The sequence below is a fragment of the Salvelinus namaycush genome, chromosome 23, assembly GCF_016432855.1.
Source record: "Salvelinus namaycush isolate Seneca chromosome 23, SaNama_1.0, whole genome shotgun sequence".
In the NCBI taxonomy this organism is placed as follows: Eukaryota; Metazoa; Chordata; class Actinopteri; order Salmoniformes; family Salmonidae; genus Salvelinus; species Salvelinus namaycush.
Window position 1 is genome coordinate 36,022,546 of NC_052329.1, and position 26,011 is coordinate 36,048,556.

Below are 26,011 nucleotides of genomic sequence, written 5' to 3' on the forward strand. Positions count from 1 at the left end.
GATTTTTGGTTCCAACCGTCTTGTCTTTGTGAGACGCAGAGTAGGTGAACGGATGATCTCTGCATGTGTGGTTCCCACCGTGAAGCATGAAGGAGGAGGTGTGATGGTGCTTTGCTGGTGACACCGTCTGTGATTTATTTAGAATTCAGACCACACTTAACCAGCATGGCAACCACAGCATTCTACAGCGATACGCCATCCCATCTGGTTTGCACTTAGTGGGACTATCATTTGTTTTCAACAGGACAATGACCCAACACACCTCCAGTCTGTGTAAGGGCTATTTGACCAAGAAGGAGTGATGAGTGCTGCATCAGATGACCTGGCCTCCACAATCCACAATCACCCAACCGCAACCCAATTGAGATGGTTTGGGATGAGTTGGACCGCAGAGTAAAGGAAAAGCAGCCAACAAGTGCTCAGTATATGTGGGAACTCCTTCAAGACTGTTGGAAAAGCATTCCTCATGAAGCTGGTTGAGAGAATGACAAGAGTGTGCAAAGCTGTCATCAAGGCAAAGGGCGGCTACTTTGAATAATCTAAAATATATTTGTTTAACACTTTTCTGGTTAATACATGATCCCATATGTGTTATTTCATAGTTTTGATGTCTTCACTATTATTCTACAATGTAGAAAATAGTACAAATAAAGAATAACCCCTGAATGAGTAGGTGTGTCCAAACTTCTGACTGGTACTGTATATATTTTTTATAATATCATCTTTGAGAGCTAACAATCACCAAAATAAAAACTAGACAGTCGGGGAGAATCTAAAATTCTCCAAAAATGTCATGACATGGGGCCCCCATTGATTTTGTTCTGATGCTTGAATCACTCAGATAGCTTAAAACACGGCATAAGCCATGGCAAAATGTGTAGAATTGCAGGAAATTATCTATAAAAACATTTTTTTTTTTTTTTTACCTGGTCTCTTTACTCAACACGTTTTTGTATGTGAGGTTGTGTGTATAGTGTTTTGTACAGTTCAGCTCCATAGCACCTCAGCCATGCGTTATTCCTGCTCATTCCAGACCCCGCGGCACAGCGAGCACAGTATTCCCTTCCTCTCCTTCGAGCGGAGAGCCCTGTAGGCTACTTACAGATACAGATCCCGTGAGAGGCGTCCAGTATGTATCCTTGCCTGCAGACACAACTGTAGCTCCCCCGAGTGTTCACACAGTTCCCGTTCTCACAGAAGCCTGGCTGCAAACACTCATTAACATCTAGGAAGGGAAACACCAGGGTCACATCCCTATTCCCTAACCCCATCCATCCATCCATCCATCCATAGGATCCACAGACAGGAAACTGTCATGTACCCTCTTCCTGAAGGCCGGGGAGATAATAACTGAGTAATCACTGAGAGTGAGAGCTGAACCTTGACTGAGTGACAGACTGTATACAGTACTTGCAGGGGAGGCCCTGGTCACAGAGAACATTCATATTCTGGGGATATTAACAGTGACTGACTTGAAACCCAATGAGGGTGGCTAGACATGGCAAACATTTGTGCTTAGAGTTCATTCCCTGTGAAACAAATACTCTTTGTAAACTGTAGGTTTAGCTGAGAACTTGGAAGAACTAGCCCCAACCTGAAATCATAATCTTAGAAACACTAAAAAGTCTGGCGACATTCAACGGGAGTGTAAAAGAAAACCATAACATATCAGTGTTTATCCAACCCTGTCCTCATCAATATCGTAGCAGCTTACACCACGAGGTGTGACTCTCAGGGATTTAGGGGGATTGAGTGAGTGATGCAACAGGGCCTGGTGTTGTCATTATGTCTCATACAATCTGGCTCCATGCTTTTCCTGGAGAAATGGTTTTCCAGCAGTCAGGTTATACAACCGTCTGGCCTAACTTACACTGCATCTGTTGGGTAATAGCAGTGAACTGAACTGTTGGGTAATAGCAGTCAACTGAACTGTTGGGTAATAGCAGTGAACTGAACTGTTGGGTAATAGCAGTGAACTGAACTGTTGGGTAATAGCAGTGAACTGAACTGTTGGGTAATAGCAGTGAACTGAACTGTTGGGTAATAGCAGTGAACTGAACTGTTGGGTAATAGCAGTGAACTGAACTGTTGGGTAATAGCAGTGAACTGAACTGTTGGGTAATAGCAGTGAACTGAACTGTTGGGTAATAGCAGTGAACTGAACTGTTGGGTAATAGCAGTGAACTGAACTGTTGGGTAATAGCAGTGAACTGAACTCATCCCCAATTCACTGTAGACCTTCTTGCTACAAATAGACATTCAAAGGCAACGTTGCATATATGGTTTGCATCATCACCTGTCAGCACCTAATCCATTTGAGTTACAACTGTATGTTAAATGTTTCCATATAGATGCAGGAATGAAAAAGTTCCTCCTGCCAAATAACAGTAATACGTATTTCCATTGAGGCATGTTAGTGAGGCTCCTTTATGTTATAGAATTTAACTTACAGATCAATGTAGTTTTTCTCTCCCCTTCTCTCTTTATTTCAGCTGCTAACTGATGTGCAAATATAATCCCAGTAGCCCCAATCCTATTCTAAATAATCACAGGTGATGTTTTTACAATATGCAATTCATGAACAGGTGGGTCAACTAAAACTACAGTACATGCATTGTGTCACTGTGACCTGCCTTTGGGTATGTGCCCCTCTCAGATAAATAGCAGATTCACCATGAATGAGCGCAACCACATTGGTATGTCCCCATCTGAGTGCCATCCCATGTTTTTGAACGGGCCTGAATGATTCATAGCCAGCATGATAGCATTTGCTTGTTACCATCAGGGGAGATGGGTGCTCTGTTTTCTCCTATCCCTCTCATATCTTATCAGGCTCTACAGAGACGGATGAAGCGGCCCTTCCATAGCGGCAGATAATCAAGGCATGGCTCGTGTTTCAGAGTTTATCGCCTCAGACTATTCAGCGCTAGATCTCTGGGCCAAGTGGCAAGACTGGGTTGAATAATGAGCTGCTTCAAAGAGCTTTTCGATGTGTGTGTGGGTGAGCGGAGTCTATATGGAATATGACAAGCTAAGGAGGCAGCTGCTGACTTGATGAAGTGATATTGTACATTAATCCACTCAAAACATCAACTGAAAATGAGAGAGGCCATATTATGAAGATGGACCATTGCAATGCTTCTCTTTCCACACCTATTTGACCTGGTATTTGTTTAAAAATATATACTGTCAAATAAAATGTTGTAACATTTCAACACACATCTCTTTCGGTTAGTTCTCCTGTTCCAGACACAAAGAGATTAAACGTGCTGAAATCGGATGTAAGTACACTTAGAATAAAAAGTGCTATTTAGAACCTAAAAGGGTTCTTCGGCTGTCCCCATTTGAAGAAGAACCCTATTTGGTTCCAGGTAGAACCCTTTCCACCGAGGGTTCAACATGGAACCCAAAAGATTTCTACCTGGAACCAAAAAGGTATGGGAACACCCGAAGAACCCTTTTGGAACGCGTTTATCTACGATTGTAGACGACCACCATCATTCTACAGATGGAACTCACCAACACACTGGGTGCCGTTGATCCTCTCAAATCCAGCCGGACAGCTCCCATCGACTCCATTTCCTGAAAAGGCAATTCACATAATGATGATTAAATAGCAATACTCGAGAGACCCTATGTGAGCCCTACTGATGTAAAGGGAAAGGGGATACCTAGGCATGTAGTGCCAATAGCTGTGTCTACAACCAGAGTGATGGGTCAATCTTTTCTTGCCTATGTTTCTCCTGCAGAGCCTGGACGAGATTTCAGATTATTTTAGTGCTCAATCTGTGTGTACTGTATATACAGTCCCTGATCCCACCATGGAAGACGAGCAGCATATAGCACCAGAGAGAGAGAGCCAAGCGTACAGGAGCCATGGGATACACCGGAGCGTTCTGGGCCAATTAAACCAAGCGAAACAAATAAAGGGTTTTTACCATACGAGCATGACGACTCACTGTCAGTCTAGAGTGGAAAACTCCCTCATCTAACATTGGCTAACAATCCCATCTCCGGCTAGTTAGCTAGCTATGTTACTCCCAGTTGTTTGCTGGACTGTTGGCAGCCTAAATCACACACTGTTGGTCACCTGTCTGCTAACAATCTCCCTCCCAGCTGTCTCTCCTCTCACATCCAACAAAGCTCTATTCGGAGGACCTTTACAGGCTTGGGAGACAAGTGGGAAGTTGTGAAGTGACTTGAGGTCGCTGAGTAAAGATTCAAAGGACATTCCTCAAAGGAAATGGAAAGTTTAAAGTACTTAGTGCTTCAAACGACCGTAATCCCTGGCCAGAGTTTTGGACAAGGCCTCTATTGTTCGGTATCAACCATTTATTTATGGGAATGTTTGGGGAAGTTGTTTGCAAGGAGGGAGACATCGCAATTGATGAGGTTTTCATCGTAGTTTAAATCAAAATGAGGAAAACCATGATATTTTCCAGACTGTTGAACAGAGAGATAAACAGCCCGGTGATTTATTTCTGTATTTATCAATGACCCGACATAATACTATATATTTCTTACTGGCTGCGGCTAAGCATGGAGTTAATCTATTACATAATACGTCCATTACTGATAGCAACAATAATACTCTGGAATAGTATGAATTCCCTGTTAGTCTAACAGGAACAGATACAAACAAGACCATGTTGATTTCTGGGCTTTGCTATCTAAAACAAGTAATTACAAGTAAGTACATTCTTTCACTGGCATGGCTGAGGAGAGTTACCTAAAAAATAATAATGACTGTCTGGGTTCCTAAAATGATTAGCGGTGATGAAAGAAGTTGAAAACAGAACATTAGCTCACTACTTTTTGACATGATGTTGATATGGTCTAGGAGGCGAGAGGGTAAAGCCAACTTATGGACAAATATGGCTAAGAGAAAAGTACATTCCAGTCCGGTTAGTCAGGTCTGGAGTAAAACAACTTTATGTGCTGTGTATATCTGGTTAATAATGTGATATTACGGAAGTTCTTATTTCATTTCAGACAACAGAGCAAGGCCATCTGGTTTAAGGTTTCGAAAAGGAATTCCACTCCAATCTACAGCATTCCTGTCTTTTGAAAAACCAGAGTCAATGTGAATAAGGTAGTGAAGGTGAGATGAACAAGAACAAGCTGGTAGGCTAGCCGCTATACTGTAGCATGGGACATACATTTTCGAAAAATGTATTTAAGTGTCACTCCGCAATAATACAAAATACAAACATGGTACAGGTGTCATCTACAATACATTCCATCAGCTATACACATGTATACGTAAACAAAAAACAAAAGTACATATGATCAGTGTAATACAGGTGTAACTAATTTGTTATTGTTGCACCTGGGATTACTAAATCAGCAGTGACCTCCCCATTTGTTTCTGGTATACAATGATTGGCTTTGAGATGAGGGGTAGGTACACAAAGGGGACAGAAGATGGGGGGGCATCTACGCAAGAAATGGGAGAAAAAGGATGAACCCACTTTGTGATAGAAAGACTGAAAGGAGAGTACAAGTGTAGCGGAAGAGAAGAGGGACATGGACAAAAGAGCAAAGTCAGACAGGTGACTACTAGAGCGGAGGGGGGGGTCTTTTACCTGTGTTAGGGGGACATAGGACACACTCGTTGATGCCCCAGGCCAGTCCAATCCCTCTGCAGCAGGTGTCCTGACTCCTGAGTCCTGGGAGAGGTGATCTGCACTGAGGGGATAGAGGAGAAGAAAAGAGCATTGGATTTAAACTGGCACAACCACAATGAGAGATGCCACCCATTTCTAATGGATTGCTTAAGACTTAGCTACATCACTTGATGCATATGACATATATACAGGTAACTGACAAAATAAAGGAAACACCAACATAAAGTGTCTTAATAGGATGTTGGGCCACCATGAGGCACCAGAACAGCTTTAATGCACCTTCTAGCCATGGTAGTCAAAAATAATGGGCAACTGGGCCTGCCCAGCATTTTATACATGACCCTAAGCATGATGAGATGTTAATTCCACACCTTTGTGAAAGCACATGCTTGCAATATACTTTGCTTCCCTCATTTACTCAAGTGTTTCCTTTATTTTGGCAGTTATCTGTAGGTATCAATCGTAGAAGAAATTCCTCTGCGAAGTCTCACCTGGCCGTTGTGGACCTCCCTGAAGCAGTACTTGAACACAGAAGATTCTGTGTAGGTGGAGTTACCGTGGAGGGTCTGGGCCTGGACTCTGGGTTTAGGTGGTGTGGCTGCGGCCCTCTCCCCTGGCAGAACACTGGTGCTGGCCCCCGAGAGGCCTGCTGACCAGGTCACCGTCTCCGACTGCTCCCGAACCGTGTCTGGCCCATAGCCCACCTTCAGCACCTGGTGGATCTTCACGCTGGCCTCTGGTGGGTGCTGCACCCGCACCTTCACCATGGATGAGCCAGATGCTGGTGGGAGGGATAGAGAAGAGTGGGGGGTTTAATGTATTTTTTATTTAAGCTTTATTTAACTAGGCAAGTCAGTTAAGAACAAATTCTTATTTACAATGACGGCCTACCCCGGTCGACGCTGGGCCAATTGTGCGCCGCCCTATGGGACTCCCAATCAGTGGCTGTGATACAGCCTGGAATCGAACCAGGGTCTGTAGTGATGCCTCTAGCACTGAGATGCAGTGCCTTACACCGCTGCGCCACTTGGGAGGAGGTTAGGGGTTAGCTAGTGGGGGTTAGCATTAGCAAACATTACTGACTCCACAAAGTCTCTGCACAGAGGCTGACCTGACCTGACCCACTGTGCCTCCAGGGGTCAGAGGTCATCCTATGATGGACCTCTCACTTGAACGCTGTCCTGGTCGTTCACATTTACCACCCGCTGAATGATTGACTTTGCATTTTTGTGCTGACGGCTAACTAAGAAAGTGGATATGAATGGGAGCTGCCATGTATGTGAGGTGCCTTTGGTGCGTGACACGGTCTTTGATGTGGTTGAAATTCAAAGGTAAATATTGCATGGCGGTCTTTACTGTTTTATCTTGGCCAGGTCGCAGTTGTGAATGAGAACTTGTTCTCAACTGGCCTACCTGTTTAAATAAAGATGAAATAAAAAATAAATAACATTCAACTTGTTAGGAAGCTAGTGTGAAGCCCTGTTACTATAGCAGATCGTAAGATCTGGAGGAAGGTGTGTGTGGGGTATCCACGCCCCTGTATGTCTGAAAATTGAGTGGTTGTTCTCCTAAAACATGCTATTACTGCATTGTCACAACGTTTCCCCCACTGTGTCGCTACTACACTGCCAAGAGGCCCAGACTGAGCGGAAGGCCCGACCCTGACTCATACCGCAACCTTTTCTTGGGCTTTATTTACAGACTAAAAAAGGCAAGGAGATAATCCGTTAACTCTGGGTGACTGAATGTCCCAGATCTGTTTATGCTAAAGGAACTGTTGTGCACGATTTGTTCTAGGCTGAAAAAAACGAGAACGCGGAGAACAAGGCTCATTAAAATCAAGACCCAGGACCTTGGGAGTCTTTACTTCCTACCCATCCGTAATATCAGACCCATAGCACCTGGTTTACTATTCAGGGCTATACGCAACCGTTTACACTGGGCCCTGGAGATATGCAGCCAACACAATGTTTCATTTACAGATGCAGTTTGGACTGTGTTTTCATTTGCCCCAAAACAATGAGAGTGCAAACGGTTCTTTTGTTCTATGATCGTGCTGTGGATTTTACAAGGCTCACTTGGATCCAAACATGTCTCAGGCGTCAGTTCTCCGTGGTTAACAAGCAATCCCATTGTCTCACCCCTGCAGGGTATCCCCATAACTGTTCATAGACTAACTCTGAGGTCATTTGGAATTTACTCACTGCTTGTCTACACCCCACTTGAGTTGTGACAAAATGTACTATGTAGGTTCTCATTACCATTTTTAATTGCCTGTTCACTACTTCACACTGTGGTTCTCATTCCCGTTTTTAATTGCCTGTTCATAACTTCACACTGTCTGGCTGTGTCATACGGGCCAGTGTTGCAGTAATGGCCGACCTCGTCCTCACAGCTGGTCCTGACAGCACAACAGAGGTGTCCTTTGTCCACCTGAGGTGTCCTTTGTCTGTTTTTCACGCTAAAAAAATAAAGGTGACCTCACAAGGTTCACGCATGAAAAGTTAGCCGTTTAGCCGCAAGGAGATGAACAGAGCATTCAAACACTCCTCCTAAAGCGAAGAGAGGAAATGACTGGATGACGTTCACCACAGGCTGCATAGCCCTAAGTGGTGGTAAAATTGATGGTTGTCAAACTGTGGTTGTGATGCTAAATTGCATCACAAGTTGCCAAGGAAATAGAATGTAAGCGTCTGGCTGCACTAGAACAAATATCAGTGTAGCAAAATTGCCATCAGAAAGAGGTACAGTATATTGCTGATATAAGTGGATTTGCGAGATGTGCATGGACAAAGACGTTTTATGATAAACACTAACAGAGTAGAGCCCCACAGTGTAGGTATCATAATACCCATAAAACCTAGCAATCAAACATGGACATGATTCCAATCGTTTTTCCACTATTGATTTGTTTTGTGAAGGCTTACCCTGGTGTGACGTTTGATAACCATGTAAATCTCTCTCGGACAAGGTGACATCAATATATTCAGATTTGAAAATGCTAATTCGCATTAAAGTAGACATCATGCAAGACTACAGAATCCCTGCAAGCTCTGCACATCTTCTCTATCTGACACCTTTGCTAACAGGTATTGTGTCAATTTAAAACTTGCACAAGAGAGTTCACAGAATTGTCAATTTAAAGAAATGTAGCCAATTTATTCATCACTAAATTTAGCTAACATTAGATAGTTAATCCAGAGATCCTTACCTTTGCCTCGATTCGTCAGTCTCGTCCAGATCATTATGGCATTTGTTGTTCTTTATGATAGCCACATTAGCAGCTAATTAGCATTCCATTTTGGGGGGGTAAAATACAGGTGAATATATTGATAAAAGTCACCTTGTCCTGGAGAGATTTACACAGTTATCAAAACCTCATGCCACAGTAAGCCTACACTAAACACAGCCCTTATTTTAAGTGTTTCTAAAATCCCCTATGGGAAAAATGAATGGTGAAAAAAATTATTGGAACCATTTCCTTGTTTGACCGCTAGGCTTTATGGGTATTATGACTCATACTGTGGTACTATATTGGCAGGTCAGCTAAGTCTAAGACCCCACTTCAACGTAGGCCTCCTCAGTGAGTTTGCGTAAGCCCTCAGATCACCACTCCCAAAACACTCTCCCAGTCCTGGAATAGAGCGTGGACTTTTAGAAGCAGCTCGTCAACATAACTGACCCTGACATTTCATTTGTTAGTACGAGCTCAGCATACTGCTTAGATTTCAATGTCATTAACTTTTGGTTGTGTTTCACCAGCCCTCCCACCCCCCCTTGGAGCGAAAACAAGCCACACTGATGTCATTGAGCTTTATAGAGCATGGATAAATACACATACGCTCAGCGTCACATTCTTATGATAACATCTTCAAAGGCAGCAGAAGATTACCAACCATACTGTATCCTGAAACAAGTGCCATCTGTAACTGCAGTGTAACTGTTAAAGCTTCAGATTTCACCGACTGCGTAGTTCGTTGCGATTGGCAAATATGATGACGTGCATTTTCCAGGGTCTCAGTACCGCCATGCAGGGAAACGTCAGTGTTTGGCTTTTCTTCATGTTGTACAAATATACTTCACCATCTAAGAGCGTACTGTATGTCAACTGATTCAATTTGGTCAGAATGTCATAACACCCAAAATTCACATTTGGAAAGTCAGTGAGAGCAAGTATTCGTAAGTAGCCGAATCGGAGTGTTCTCATATGCATTGTAATGATGTTAAAACAATGGGAAATGAGTGATTGTGAATGTCTCAGAGACCTCGAGGAATTGCTGTCCGTGTTTCAAGGCTTATTACCTATTGGCACCAATAGGTACAATTCAAGTGTTGAGCACTGGCCAAGGGAAAACAGTCATGTAGAACTGTCATCTTTAGCGCAGCACACACGGTGCAGTTTGAATGTAATTCATCTACAGGAAAGACACACTTTATGTAACTGTGTGACGCGTGAACCTTAGTTGACCATTTTTGCACACTCAAAGCCAAACCACAGATGACTAAATGTCAGACGTAAGCATAATTTGTCATGCATTATTAGGCAATTAATGATGGTTCATTTGATCATTTAAAAAAAACACTGTTTTCTTTCATTTCAGTATCAGTCCATCAAAATGCAGAGAATTAGCTGTCGTTGTGCTCATTCTAGAGTTCTATTTTATGTTTTTATCCCAGTCTTACTGTCAAGGAGAGGCTCCTTCACTAGAGACATTGGACTCTGCTTTAAAGATTTGTGTCTAACGTATACGTTGTTTAATTCATCACCATGCAGATCCCACCACTGCCACCAATGAGGCCGGCCTTGCCACACTTACCACCGCTGGGCTGACTGTGGCTCTGCTGCTGGCTCTGCAGGGGGAGAATGTACTCCGACTGGGTCAGCAGCTGCTGACTGGCCAGCACCGAGGGGCTGCGCGGAGGCTTCTCAATGTCATTGGTGGAGGGCGTGGCCACGGGGATGTGGCAGAACTTGCCGGTGAAGGTTGGTGGGCAGAGGCAGCGGTCCTTCTGGATGCAGACCCCTCCGTTCTGACACAACATGGGGCACAGGACTGGAGGAGAAACAGAGGAGGGAGGGAGGGAAACAGAACGGCTCTGTAAACTCTGACCTCAGTGAGGGAGAAACATGGAGTCCAAGACATCAACAACTGAAATAGAACTCCGGCACTGAGAGAAACAATAACCATATTGTTTGATGTCCTGTAGTGATTTCCATGGTTCGGTTACCATTAGGGCCAAGAGTTCCTCCCTGTTGCCGTTCAAATGTAACAACACAAACTCACGATTCAGATCCCATTACAAAACAAAAAGGGCAGGGTCGAACACTTTTACGCCCACCTGGCCAACCAAGAAAACAAGGGAAAACATCCAACACATGTCCTTGTGACAGATACAATTGATAGACAGTTTGTACACACTGTAAACAATGCCATTCAAAAACAACAGAGCACACAATGTTTCCCCTGTTTTTATCACAATGAATGGAAAACAAGTGAAGACAAGCAGCACTCTGATGAAAACCATGCCTCTGCTTACTCTGTCCACCAGCACATGCTTTCCATATCACATGACTGTGCTGTATTAATGCGCATAATAATAATAATAACAACGTTGGAAAACTTGGCCCTGGCCCATGCCCAAGTCCATGGAAAATAATTGACCATGGCACTGCAGCTAGACAGAGAGAGAGAGAAAGAGAGAGATGCCTGGCAGTTAGCTGAACAGAATTATCTTTCCAGCAACTATAATCAGTCCATTATGCATCTCCTTGGCCAACTGTCTGTCCATCATACACTGGGCCAGAAGGATCAACTCAGCCTCGTGAGTAAACAATATCTGAAGCAGTATGATAGAGGGAGGGAGGGGTGAGAGAGTGAGGGGGAGAGAGAGAAAGAGAGCGAGCGAGCGAGAAAGAGACAAATATGAATGTACTGATGAACCTACTTGTGTGACTTTCTATCCATATTGTCATTGGGTAGAATATAAACCTGCTTTCTCTTAAACCTCTACAGGATCGGTGTCCCCCCCACGGGACGGTTGAGCTAACGTGCGCGAATGTGATTAGCATGACGTTGTAAGTAACAAGAACATTTCCCAGGACATAGACATGTTTAATATATGCAGAAAGCTTAAATTCTTGTTAATCTAACTGCACTGTCCAATTTACAGTAGCTATTACAGTGAAATAATACCATGCTATTGTTTGAGGAGAGTGCACAGTTTCGTACCTCAAAAAAACTATTAGGCACACTTGTGCAGACTTGATACAACATTTTGAACAGTAATGCAAAGGTTCATTGGATCAGTCTAAAACTGTGCACATAGACTGCTGCCATCTAGTGGCCAAAATCTAAATGGCACCTAGTCTCCTAAGTCTTGCATTTCAAAGATGGAGAAAAAAATATAGGAAACGCATGTTTTTTTCTTTGTATTATCTTTTACCCGATCTAATGTGTTATATTATCCTACATTAATTTCACATTTCCACAAACTTCAAAGTGTTTTCTTTCAAATGGTATCAAGAACATGTATATTCTTGACTCAGGTCCTGAGCTACAGGAAGTTAGATTTGAATATGTCATTTTAGGCCAAAATTGGGAAAAAAAGTGTTAGTTCCTTAAGAGGACACTCTTTGCATTTGTGTTCTGTGGTAATTTACCACTCAAATGAGCCTGCAATCAAGACAGAGGGTTCAGCTAAAGCGGTTTCCTCTGAGGTGAACATCTCATCAGAGTGGTTTGGAGAGGATACTGTAAAACACAACTATTGGACTGTATGAGGTCCCGACAGTCACACTGATTATAGGCCTTCACCTTTCCCCGAGCCTTTCGGAACCTGGAAAGACGACGGCAGCTGAAGGCTGTCCAAAGTACACACTGATCCATCATTTTGAGTTTCCCTAGGGGTGGCACAGAATTGATTTTCCGTCTGAATACGAAGTCCTCTGGGCTCCAGTGAGCGTGTCAGCAACTACCGAACAGGTCTCTTTTCTCAGTTTCTGTCATGCTCTCGCCCATTGTTCCAGAGGCCATGGCGAGGAACAGGAAAAAGGTTGGTGTTTTTGTCAGGAAAAGGCTTTTTACAAGAGGAATTTACAGTACAGTCACTTAGGAGTTCTCTAGGTTCCTATCGCAGAGAGCCTGTGTCCGGCTTCCGGGGCTAGAGCAGCAGCGTTCTGCTGTGTGGAGTAGGTTTCCGGTGGAGAAATCATGAGTTGAGCATATGCAGTGTATCAGTGTGTGTATTCCCCGCTGTGGCATGGCCGTGGTGATGAGCAGCCGTGGTGATGTGCAGTATGCAAACTGAGAAGGTGACCTAATTGTTTGCTACGAGTCGGACGCGTGCGTCCCTCCAGATGCAACGGATACATCCACCAGATTTTACACAGGGAGAGGAGAAATTAGGTATAGAGAGATCAAGAAAGACAGAGAGAGAGAGAGAGAGAGAGAGAGAGAGAGAGAGAGAGAGAGCGAAAGAGAGAGAGAGCGAAAGAGAGAGAGAGAGCGAAAGAGAGAGAGAGCGAAAGAGAGAGAGAGCGAGAGAGCGAAAGAGAGAGAGAGAGCAAAAGAGAGAGAGAGAGAGAGCGCGAAAGAGAAAGAGAGAGAAAGAGAGCGAAAGAGAAAGAGAGAAAGAGAGAGAGAGAGCGAAAGAGAAAGAGAGAGAGAGCGAAAGAGAGAGACACAACAAGAGAAGAAGAACAGACAAAACAAGACAGGCAGAGCGAGGGACAGAATGGGTAACGAGAGAGGCAGAAAGACAGAGTGAGAGAAAGACAGAAAGAGAGAGGGGAGGGTGCAGATTGCCTGACGACTCATCCTGAATTTAATTCCGCTGCTCTATCAATCGCTCCACACATGAGTCTGAACTTACCATCCTAGAAGTCGTTTGTGCTGATGTCAAAATGACGTGATTCCTGATTCATGTAGACCAGCTCTGGTCCAACCCATCGGTTTCTGGGACCAATCAGAACGGTTTGAATGTGTTCGCATTCGAGAAGTCGTTGGGGAGGAAGCAAACCTGATTCATTGTGGAGAAGAAATGTTAGTGGGCGTGGCGTTTGGCCAGAGCGGTGTGGATGGGTAACCAGACAAAGGTGCAGGTGCCTCCCATGAAAAACAGTGATGTGAGCAGCTACCCAGTTCCCCTCAGACCCTCCATGAGACCCACGACGTCAGCCCTCTCTTCTCAAAGAAGATCCCCATGTCTTTCACTGCACTCATATCCATGTAATTCAGTATAACTCTCAGGCCAGTGTGGAACAACAGGTTATCACACCATGTAGAGATTAAGTTTTCACCAGAGGCTGTTTAATTGGTGTTTAGAGGCACATTACCTGTCTAAATGATGGTGGGACACCAGTGGAACCCCCTGTGAAATCACTTCCTGTCTCCCCAGGCTTTACAGCTAGGCTTTACAGCTACATCCTTGGAGGATGTTGTATGTACTTCAAGGCTGACCGCATTAGCCCTCCCTGGAAAGAATAATAAAGTGTGTGTGTGTGTGTGTGTGTGTGTGTACAGGGAGATGTTTTGAGGCAACTCAAAGAAACATGCCATTTGGGCTCCCTATTTGCATGCAGGAGAAGGAAGGTTCAGCTGGCCATAGTTTCCACAGCTTGAACAGAGATGCTTAACCCATGATGTCCTCATGCACACCCGGCCTGTACCTTTAGCAAGACAACCCTGAATACTCCTCAATGTGGGTGAGGAAGATAATTACTCTTCAGCTTTCTGCTGTAATGTATCAGGTGAACGCAGAATTAATACCAGCAATGCAACTTTACTCAAACAAAGCAGCTGGAATTTGGAATCAAATCAAAGTTTATTCATCATACTCAAAGGATACAGCGTAGTGTACACGGTACAATGAAATGCTTACTTGCAAATAGACTCACTGTAGTGTTTCATGTAGTTTGCCTCAGTGCAGCTGGCAATCAGCATGAGATCATGAGGTCCAACTGCAACAATAAAACTAATCAGAATGGCAGTTATCCAAACCACCCCAGATCAACTTTGCCATAGCACCTTGAATAGTTGGATAGTTAGGTCTCTCTTTGAATGGTTAAACATGCACTGAGATATTCACAGAGATATTTTGGGCTCTGTTGGCCACTTCTGCCTGACCAGACATTTTTCACATGTCTGTGATAGAGGGCATCGACTGGGTCATAGCCAATAGGACCAGAGAGAGAGAGAGACTATACTGTAAGTATGGCAAGACAAAACAATAGTGTAATTTACACTAGTGTACAGTGGAGCACTGTCTACTGTCTGTCTAATTTAACATGCATGGTGCTAGGGGAGAGTGAGTCATTGTTCCTGGTCTGTCTGTTTCATGCTACCCCACCTGACATGTTACCGGCCACTAACATGGTATGTGTGCATTGGGGGGGGTCTTGTTTGTACGCAAGTGTGACTTCGCGCTGACATCATTCAGTCTAGGAACAAGCCTATAGACCAGACGTGTGGTAAGTGGACAAAAGGGGAGGTGACTTTCCCTGAGCCCGTTTATACAAGATATGGGGTATTACTCATTACTCAGGTGATGGGAAAACAAACAACTGGGTTGGCAGCTATTTAAAGCTTACCAAGTCTGGGTTATTATGAATGAATGCAATGTTCAAAGTTGACTGTAGACATAGGCTTGCATTGAGAAACATGCCTACAGGACGCACGACTCCGAGACCATCGTTAAGTTTGCCGACGACACAACGATAGTAGGCCTGATTGATCACCGACGACGATGAGACAGCCTATAGGGAGGTCAGAGGCCTGGCTATTGTGGTGCTAGGACAACAACCTCTCCCTCAACATCAGCAAGTTAAAGGAGCTCATCGTGGACTACAGGAAATGGAGGGGCCGAACACGCCCCCATTCACATCGACGGGGCTGTAGTAGAGTGGGTCGAGAGCTTCAAGTTCCTCGGTGTTCACATCACAAAGAACCTATCATAGTCCAAACACACCAACACGGTCGTGAAGAGGGCACGGCAATGACTCTTCCACCTCAGAAGGCTGAAAAGATTTGGCATGGGCCCTCAGATCCTCAAAAAGATCTACAGCTGCACCATTGAGAGCATCATGACTGGCTGCATCACCGCTTGGTATGGCAACTGCTCGGCATTCGACCGCAAGGTGCTACAGAGGGCAGTGCGTACGGCCCAGTACACCACTGGGGCCAAACTTCCTGCCATCCAGGACCTCTATACCAGGTGGTGTCAGAGGAAGGCCCTAGAAATTGTCAAAGACTCCAGCCAACCAAGTCATAGACAGTTCTCTGCTACCACATGGCAAGCGGTACCGGCGCGCCAAGTCTGGGAACAAAAGGCTCCTGAACAGTTTCTACCCCCAAGTCATAAGACTGCTGAACAGTTAATCAAATGCCTACCCGGGCTATTTACATTAGCTAGGTTTACATCCAATAGGCGACAGATTTGAATGATAATATTCAAAAATCCGCATGAAAACAATATGCACATTTTCCACCAGAGATGTGTTTCCATCAAATGTACTTTTTGCAGATAAAAGGCTGTACGTGATGACGTAGTGCACGTAAAAATACATTTTGCGGTTAAATTCCGACGTACCGAGAGAAGAAAAAAAAGAAAAGTTAAATGAGTTTCTGTGCATTCAACTCTACTGATGATTTTCTCACCAAGAATGTTGCGCGCTATCTGCACGCTGTTGGCTAGAGCACACGTATAGCCTACATGATGAGATTTTATGGACAAAAGAACAAGATAATTTTTATTTGTCAAACGACAGCCAAGCGTCATTATCATGTCACCAGAATAAGACCCTGGATATTTATTGGAAAGGAGCATCAAGCTCATCACCGTGCACTTTCACCACCCTGTGAAGTTCATCATCACTTATTTCATCTGTTGCCTGATAAATTGCATGCTTTCCCGACGTAGTGGGAGGACCACACAATATGTCATCGTGTGACTCCAAGTTTACTTCGATATTATATAATCTAGGTAATTCAAGAGCCATCTTCAAGGCAGTCATTTTAAGCATGACATCACATGGTCATCTTGTGCATTCATTCCCACCCCCTCTAAACCAGAGGTTGTTATATAAATGATGTGATGATGGTAACAAGCCAGCACTGATGCACATGATGCTAGTACAGGAAACACGTGGCTGTGATTAGCTTCATATGCCATGCTATGTTGTTGTCTTAGGTCTCTCTGTGTTGTGGTGTCTTCATCACATCTGGCCATGATTGGGAGTCCCATAGGGCAGCGCACAATTGGCTCAGCGTCGTCCGGGTTTGGCCGGGATTGGCCGTCATTGTAAATAAGAATTTGTTCTTAACTGATTTGCATAGTTAAATAAAGGTTAAATAAAATACAAATAAATAAATAAAAAGCCCCTGTCCCCGCAGGCCTTTTGCCTTTTTGTAGGCCGTCATTGTAAATAAGAATTTGTTCTTAATTAACTGACTTACCTAGTTAAATAAAAAGTTAAATAAATCAATAAAAATAAAATGCGCAACGGCCCTAGTCGTGTCCGTCCATAATTTCCAAACATTATGCAACTAACTCCTCTCATCTCAACTATCAAACATCTAGAAGGCCCCCATGAAGGGTTAAGGCACTCTGGCTCAGAACATAAAACTAAGGCTTGTTCAGAAACTATGAGAAAGTACAATCATTCTGGCCCAGCGTATCAAAACACAGACAAAAACACACAATCTCTCGGATTAGCCAGACACGAGGCAGCCGTGGTCTGGTCACTGAAATGTAGTTTTATTACTGAACAAATGCAGCTAATCTCCACTTAATCCCAGGATGTATTTGGAGTTGTGTGTCGGTCTGTCTTAACGGCTCAGTCTAGGAGGTAGTGAGTGTGTAAAGAAGTTGCACTCCGAATTACAGAAGTGATTAACGCAGGATTACAACAAACTGGGTAACAAGATCAAGAGGAAGGGTGAATACATAAAGAGGCTAAGGGAGAGAGAGAGAGAGAGATGGTGAGAGAGAGATGGTGAGAGAGATGGTGAGAGAAAGAGAGATGGTGAGAGAGAGAGAGAGATGGAGAGAGAGAGAGATGGAGAGAGAGAGAGAGAGAGAGAGAGAGAGAGAGATGGTGAGAGAGAGAGAGAAAGAGAGATGGTGAGAGAGGGAGAGATGGTGAGAGAGAGAGAGATGGTGAGAGAGAGAGAGAGAGAGAGAGAGAGAGAGAGATGGTGAGAGAGAGAGAGAAAGAGAGATGGTGAGAGAGGGAGAGATGGTGAGAGAGAGAGAGAGAGATGGTGAGAGAGAGAGAGAGATGGTGAGAGAGAGAGAGAGAGAGATGGTGAGAGAGAGAGAGAGCTGGTGAGAGAGAAAGAGCTGGTGAGAGAGAGAGAGAGATACAGTGGGGAGAACAAGTATTTGATACACTGCCGATTTTGCAGGTTTTCCTAATTACAAAGCATGTAGAGGTCTGTAATTTTCCAAAAATCCAGAAAATCACATTGTATGATTTTTAAGTAATTCATTTGCATTTTATTGCATGACATACAGTGGGGCAAAAAAGTATTTAGTCAGCCACCAATTGTGCAAGTTCTCCCACTTAAAAAGATGAGAGAGGCCTGTAATTTTCATCATAGGTACACTTCAACTATGACAGATAAAATGAGGGAAAAAAATCCAGAAAATCACATTGTAGGATCTTTTATGAATTTATTTGCAAATTATGGTGGAAAATAAGTATTTGGTCACCTACAAACAAGCAAGATTTCTGGCTCTCACAGACCTGTAACTTCTTCTTTAAGAGGCTCCTCTGTCCTCCACTCATTACCTGTATTAATGGCACCTGTTTGAACTTGTTATCAGTATAAAAGATACCTGTCCACAACCTCAAACAGTCACACTCCAAACTCCACTATGGCCAAGACCAAAGAGCTGTCAAAGGACACCAGAAACAAAATTGTAGACCAGGCTGGGAAGACTGAATCTGCAATAGGTAAGCAGCTTGGTTTGAAGAAATCAACTGTGGGAGCAATTATTAGGAAATGGAAGACATACAAGACCACTGATAATCTCCCTCGATCTGGGGCTCCACGCAAGATCTCACCCCGTGGGGTCAAAATGATCACAAGAACGGTGAGCAAAAATCCCAGAACCACACGGGGGGACCTAGTGAATGACCTGCAGAGAGCTGGGACCAAAGTAACAAAGCCTACCATCAGTAACACACTACGCCGCCAGGGACTCAAATCCTGCAGTGCCAGACGTGTCCCCCTGCTTAAGCCAGTACATGTCCAGGCCCGTCTGAAGTTTGCTAGAGAGCATTTGGATGATCCAGAAGAAGATTGGGAGAATGTCATATGGTCAGATGAAACCAAAATAGAACTTTTTGGTAAAAACTCAACTCGTCGTGTTTGGAGGACAAAGAATGCTGAGTTGCATCCAAAGAACACCATACCTACTGTGAAGCATGGGGGTGGAAACATCATGCTTTGGGGCTGTTTTTCTGCAAAGGGACCAGGACGACTGATCCGTGTAAAGGAAAGAATGAATGGGGCCATGTATCGTGAGATTTTGAGTGAAAACCTCCTTCCATCAGCAAGGGCATTGAACATGAAACGTGGCTGGGTCTTTCAGCATGACAATGATCCCAAACACACCGCCCGGGCAACAAAGGCGTGGCTTCGTAAGAAGCATTTCAAGGTCCTGGAGTGGCCTAGCCAGTCTCCAGATCTCAACCCCATAGAAAATCTTTGGAGGGAGTTGAAAGTCCGTGTTGCCCAGCAACAGCCCCAAAACATCACTGCTCTAGAGGAGATCTGCATGGAGCAATGGGCCAAAATACCAGCAACAGTGTGTGAAAACCTTGTGAAGACTTACAGAAAACGTTTGACCTCTGTCATTGCCAACAAAGGGTATATAACAAAGTATTGAGATAAACTTTTGTTATTGACCAAATAGTTATTTTCCACCATAATTTGCAAATAAATTCATTAAAAATCCTACAATGTGATTTTCTGGATTTGTTTTTGTCATTTTGTCTGTCATAGTTGAAGTGTACCTATGATGAAAATTACAGGCCTCTCTCATATTTTTAAGTGGGAGAACTTGCACAATTGGTGGCTGACTAAATACTTTTTTGCCCCACTGTAAGTATTTGATACATCAGAAAAGCAGAACTTAATATTTGGTACAGAAACCTTTGTTTGCAATTACAGAGATCATACGTTTCCTGTAGTTCTTGACCAGGTTTGCACACACTGCAGCAGGGATTTTGGCCCACTCCTCCATACAGACCTTCTCCAGATCCTTCAGGTTTCGGGGCTGTCGCTGGGCAATACGGACTTTCAGCTCCCTCCAAAGATTTTCTATTGGGTTCAGGTCTGGAGACTGGCTAGGCCACTCCAGGACCTTGAGATGCTTCTTACGGAGCCACTCCTTAGTTGCCCTGGCTGTGTGTTTTGGGTCGTTGTCATGCTGGAAGACCTAGCCACGACCCATCTTCAATGCTCTTACTGAGGGAAGGAGGTTGTTGGCCAAGATCTCGCGATACATGGCCCCATCCATCCTCCCCTCAATACGGTGCAGTCGTCCTGTCCCCTTTGCAGAAAAGCATCCCCAAAGAATGATGTTTCCACCTCCATGCTTCACGGTTGGGATGGTGTTCTTGGGGTTGTACTCATCCTACTTCTTCCTCCAAACACGGCGAGTGGAGTTTAGACCAAAAAGCTCTATTTTTGTCTCATCAGACCACATGACCTTCTCCCATTCCCCCTCTGGATCATCCAGATGGTCATTGGCAAACTTCAGACGGGCCTGGACATGCGCTGGCTTGAGCAGGGGGACCTTGCGTGCACTGCAGGATTTTAATCCATGACGGCGTAGTGTGTTACTAATGGTTTTCTTTGAGACTGTGGTCCCAGCTCTCTTCAGGTCATTGACCAGGTCCTGCGGTGTAGTTCTGGGCTGATCCCTCACCTTCCTCATGATCATTGATGCCCTACGAGGTGAGATCTTGCATGGAGCCCCAGACCGAGGGTGATTGACCGTCATCTTGAACTTCTTCCATTTTCTAATAATTCAACAGTTGTTGCCTTCTCACCAAGCTGCTTACCTATTGTCCTGTAGCCCATCCCAGCCTTGTGCAGGTCTACAATTTTATCCCTGATGTCCTTACACAGCTCTCTGGCCTTGGCCATTGTGGAGAGGTTGGCGTCTGTTTGATTGAGTGTGTGGACAGGTGTCTTTTATACAGGTAACAAGTTCAAACAGGTGCAGTTAATACAGGTAACGAGTGGAGAACAGGAGGGCTTCTTAAAGAAAAACTAACAGGTCTGTGAGAGCCGGAATTCTTACTGGTTGGTAGGTGATCAAATACTTATGTCATGCAATAAAATGCAAATTAATTACTTAAAAATCATACAATGTGATTTTCTGGATTTTTGTTTTAGATTCCGTCTCGCACAGTTGAAGTGTACCTATGATAACAATTACAGACCTCTACATGCTTTGTAAGTAGGAAAACCTGCAAAATTGGCAGTGTATCAAATACTTGTTCTCCCCACTGTATATAAAGAGAGATTGTGAGAGAGAAGGGGGAGGGGCGGTAAGAATACCACTTTATTTCCTCCCCTGTATTTTCTTTCTGCCACGGAGCATGAATATAACCCTGCATGTGGTTTAAGACCACATGATATATCTCCTCTGTGCACCTGCATGTTGAGAGCAGTGATATACAGTAGGAGACTGGGATTGGGGTTAAGTATTAGAGCAGTGATATACAGTAGGAGACTGGGCTTGGGGTTAAGTGTGAGAGCAGTGATATACAGTAGGAGACTGGGCTTGTGCGTCTTCTTGACACTCAGCAACAACAAACAACAGAGAATCGGCTGAATCCAACTGTCCTACAAAACTATTTTTCTCATGTCTTCTCTGGCATGCCCAGAGTCTCAATGTGGGTCGCTAGAGGCACACTTGAATAACTTCCGTCAAAATGACTTGAAGGGAAAGTCAGATATGGAATGTATACTGAACTAAAATATAAACACAACATGTAAAGTGTTGGTCCCATGAAATAAAAGATCTCAGAAATGTTCCATACGCACAAAAAGGTGATTTCTCTCAAATTTGGTAAATAAATTTGTTTACATCCCTGTTAGTGAGCATTTCTCCTTTGCCAAGATAATCCATCCACCTGACACGTGTGGCATATCAAGAAGCTGATTAAAACAGCATGCACATTACACAGGTGCACCTTGTGCTGGGGGGACTAAAAGGCCACTCTAAAATATGCAGTTGTGTCAAACAACAATACCACATCAAATTTTGATGGAGCATGCAATTGGCATGCTGACTGCAGGAATGTCCACCAGAACTGTTGTCAGAGAATTTAATGTTAATTTCTCTACCATGAGCAGCCTCCAACGTAATTTTAGAGAATTTGGCAGTACGTCCAACCGGCCTCACAACCTCAGACCAAGTGTAGCCACGCCAGCCCAGGACCTCCACATCCGGCTTCTTCACCTGCGGGATCATCTGAGACCAGCCACTTGGATAGCTATGGGCAGGCATAAGCTACAGACAACGAACACAATTGCATTTTATCGATGGCAATTTGAATGCACAGAGATACTGTGACAAGATCCCGAGGCCCATTATCGTACCATTCATCATGACAATGCACAGTCCCATGTCGCAAGGATCTGTACACAATTCCTGGAAGCTGAGAATGTCCCAGTTCTTCCATGGCCTGCATGCTCACCAGACATGTCACCCATTGAGCACGTTTGGGATGCTCTGGATTGACATGTATGACAGCGTGTTCCAGTTCCCACCAATATCCAGCAACTTCGCACAGCTATTGAAGAGGAGTGGGACAACATTCCACAGGCCACAATCAACTGCCTGATCAACTCTATGCAAAAGAGATGTGTGGCGCTGCATTAGGCAAATGGTGGTCACACCAAATACTGACTGTTTTTTTGGTCCATGCCCCTACCTTTTTTAAAGGTATCTGTATCCAACAGATGCATATCTGTATTCCCAGTCATGTAAAATCTATAGATTAGGGCCTAATGAATTTATTTAAATTGACTGATTTCCATATATGAACTGTAACGCAGTCAAATCTTTCAATTGCTGCATGTTGCGTTTCTATATTTGTTCAGTGTAATTTCTATGGAAATATGGACCATTATCTTTAAAGAAAACAAGTCGTAATGTTTCATGGTTGGACTGAGACCAGATAGCGGATAGCTCTCTGTCTGTCTTGCCCATACAGATGGCAACACTATTAATATGGCAACAGACAGAATACACGCAAAGAACATCCAAAGAACAAATTATTCACTGTCATAAGATCACACATTCACACACACAGTCAGAGGAGACAGAGATTCGCTGGCATGTAGAATGGATCCATCAAAGAGTACATTAACCCTGATGTTTGGTCATATATTTTTCAAGGTGCTGGAAGGGAGACAATCTCTGTTTTTGCCTATCCCCCTCACACACACACGTCACTATTTGAGGTGGATCTCATGTAAGGATGGGCTCTGAGCCTTGGTAAATATACACTGTATGCACATGTCTGGATGGTCGCCTCTCAAGACGGTGTGAATACCTGTAAAGGAGGCCAGCAGAGCCAAGGGGCTACTCTCTCATTCCTCCAACCTGTCCACATTTAAGGTCTAACCCATACCATTCTCCCAAACCTGTCTCCACCACTGACCTAAAAATCACAGTGATGCTACAACCACACCTCCAGCTCATCAGTCCCAGTGGCTTACTCCTAATGTCACTCTGTCTGGACCCCAGAGTGGGAGGTCTCAGTGACTCCTCTTGCTACTTATATGACTAGGAGAGACTACAGTATACTGCATGCGTACAGAGAGAGATGGTAAACAGAGGTAAGAAATGAGATAACTTACAGACTCTGAAGCCCGGTCCCACCGCAGCCCGGTCCCCCTGTTCACTGATGTAGAGAGCGGTCACATTGCCCTGCTCGCAAAAGTTGGTGCAGCGTCCCTGGGTGCAGCGCACCTTGCAGACGGTCGGGGTGAAGAGCACCTTGATGCGCTCAGCTCCTCTCCTTCCTGCTGCTGTTCCTCCTCGGTGGCCGGCGGTCTGGTTTCTGGCTGGAAGGGGGAAGAAGACGAAGCAGAGGTAGAGCAGCGGTAGGAGCCTGAACCTGGGTCTGAGCTGGAGCATGGTGCCTTCCGATTACTGTCAATGCATCCCACGGAGAAGAGACACCACAGAGATCCAGGAGAAGAGCTGCCAAGTACGGCAGGAAGAGATGTGAGAGAAGGCCAGTGAACTCCACGCTTATTCGTACGCTTTGTTCAATCACACTCTCTCTTGCAACTGGCGCAGGACGAGGAGGGAAAGGAAGAAAAAAAAAGAACAGACCCAACGCTTCCTTTCCTTTTTTCCTAAACACACCAACCCAAGAAATGAGGAACTTTGACGAGAGAAGCACAGTGTGTTTTTTTTAAGCTTTCTTAGTGCCTGTCCACTTAATTGGAAGCAGTATAGCGAGAATGCTCTGGTCGAGCCTCCAAACACAATGTTTATAAGGGATCCAATCCATCACCCTGTACTGTTAACTCTTCACTGCAGCCCCTGATCATGTCTCTGTGCCCTACCGTTATGCTGTAACCGTAATCTGTTTTGTTTCCCTCCTTTTCCTTATACTCCCCACTCCCCCCTCTAGTTTCATAACATGGACCGTCCTGTCATCTGAGGAAGAGACCACAAGGAGGGCTTGGGGGGGTGAGGCAAGGTTTGAGTTTCAGGTCCTCGCTGGCATTGTAAACTGTGGTGGTGAAGTCATCTCTCTCTTTCTGCTCATAAGGCAGGGGGGAAGAGGAGGGAAATTATTTTCCTTTTGCTACACATTTTCAGAGATGTCATTTCACAAGCCCCACAGGCTCTTCTGTGACATACACAATGTGCATTAAACCTGTTGCCCTACCGAGCCAGCTCACGCCTGAGCAACAGTGGAAAGAAACGTGCACGTGCCATCCACGTGCATCCACGTTGCACTGGCTCACATCACTCTTACCGCTGTAAGCACTTGGACCTGTAGGCCATCAAGGGTGAAATCACATCACTTTCACTACCTGAGAAAACTATAGGAGACAAATGTTAAATCATCCTTTTATGGTCATTCATGAATATAAACCCCGGAAACATCCCAACCCCATTTGAAAAAAGGAGGTTGATGGAAACACCTCATTATTTAGCTAGGAAAGGAATGGTAAAGAATGGAAAATATAAAACCAATTGACAAAGAAATTCATTGTAATGTCAAAAAGTTATTAGCTAAAACTGTATGGTCGTTAGATTTACAAACATGACGTGTTCTTTATATTCACTTATAATTAACCCCGAAACAAAGCTAAGCAGAAATTCCTTGTTGAGTTTAGAAGACAAACAGCTGCGTTGGACTGGGCTCAAACACAGGTGCCCCATTACAGACCATATCTCCAGTTTCACCAGTATTACTACATCAGTATAAAACCTGTAAGACATGTGAGGACAGCGAGCGAGGCATGCGCCAGTCAACTTCACAAAAGGCCCTAGACCACATCAAAGGCTTGGTAAGGTTAAGTACTGAAAGGGTTATGTTTGACTTGAAGCTTATATGGGTCATCAACAAATCTGGGAGAATGACGTAATATAGCTCATGGGAATGGACCAAACTAGAACCCAGAGAGAACTGGTAGCCTAGTGGTTAGAGCGTTGGGCCAGTAACTGAAAGGTTGCTGATTTGAATCCTCGAGGTTCTGTCGACGTGCCCTTGAGCAAGGCACTTAACCCTAATTGCTCCTGTAAGTCGTTATGGATAAGAGCGTCTGCTACAAACAAAAAAATATGAAAGAAACTACAGGTACATTGGTACTGTGGTCAATGGTCATCCCTTATATGAAGTGTCTGAACCACCTGTGGAGGCATTGCACCACTGGTCTGATCCGCACCTGTAGCGCAACATGGTGCGTCATTCTGGGCCAGGACTTGGAGGCTGGGATACACTGCCAGAAAGAGAGAGAGAGGGGAGGGCCTTGGTGTAGGCTAGGACAAACAGTAAATTACCATGCTACCGCTGGGATGAGCCGTCTGGGTCTGGACTGTGTGTTCCTGTCTTGCTGGGGGAGGAGGAGGAGGTATTGGTGTCTGCTCAGGACAGGTGTTCACAAAGTTTTCTAGTACGGGTCAATGAGGTCACAGCAGGTTGTTTTGCCTCCTTTTTGAGTGTTTTATTAGGGATATTAGCCAGTGGAAAAACTGTAGTCCAATTAGTATTCACTTATAACCTTTCAAATACTGCCATAAAAATGCTCCAAGGTTGGTACTTATTAGCTATACAGTACCAGTCAAAAGTTTGGAAACACCTACTCATTCAAGGGTTTTTCTTTATTTTT

The 26,011-nt window shown here is 44.3% G+C and overlaps 1 protein-coding gene across 1 annotated transcript in view; it reads right to left on the bottom strand.

The window, feature by feature from the left end:
• LOC120018388 (latent-transforming growth factor beta-binding protein 4-like) overlaps window positions 1–24,219 on the bottom strand; it is a 49,537-nt gene extending 25,318 nt beyond the window's left edge. The window contains exons 1-6 of the mRNA XM_038961560.1: window positions 23,516–24,219; window positions 10,445–10,681; window positions 6,119–6,408; window positions 5,586–5,688; window positions 3,520–3,582; window positions 1,103–1,225 (exon numbers count right to left, since the gene is read on the bottom strand). Coding sequence (XP_038817488.1) covers window positions 1,103–1,225; window positions 3,520–3,582; window positions 5,586–5,688; window positions 6,119–6,408; window positions 10,445–10,681; window positions 23,516–23,795 — 1,096 coding nt within the window. The 5' untranslated portion in view covers window positions 23,796–24,219. The remainder of the gene's footprint in view (window positions 1–1,102; window positions 1,226–3,519; window positions 3,583–5,585; window positions 5,689–6,118; window positions 6,409–10,444; window positions 10,682–23,515) is intronic.
• Between the last annotated feature and the right edge of the window lie 1,792 nt (window positions 24,220–26,011).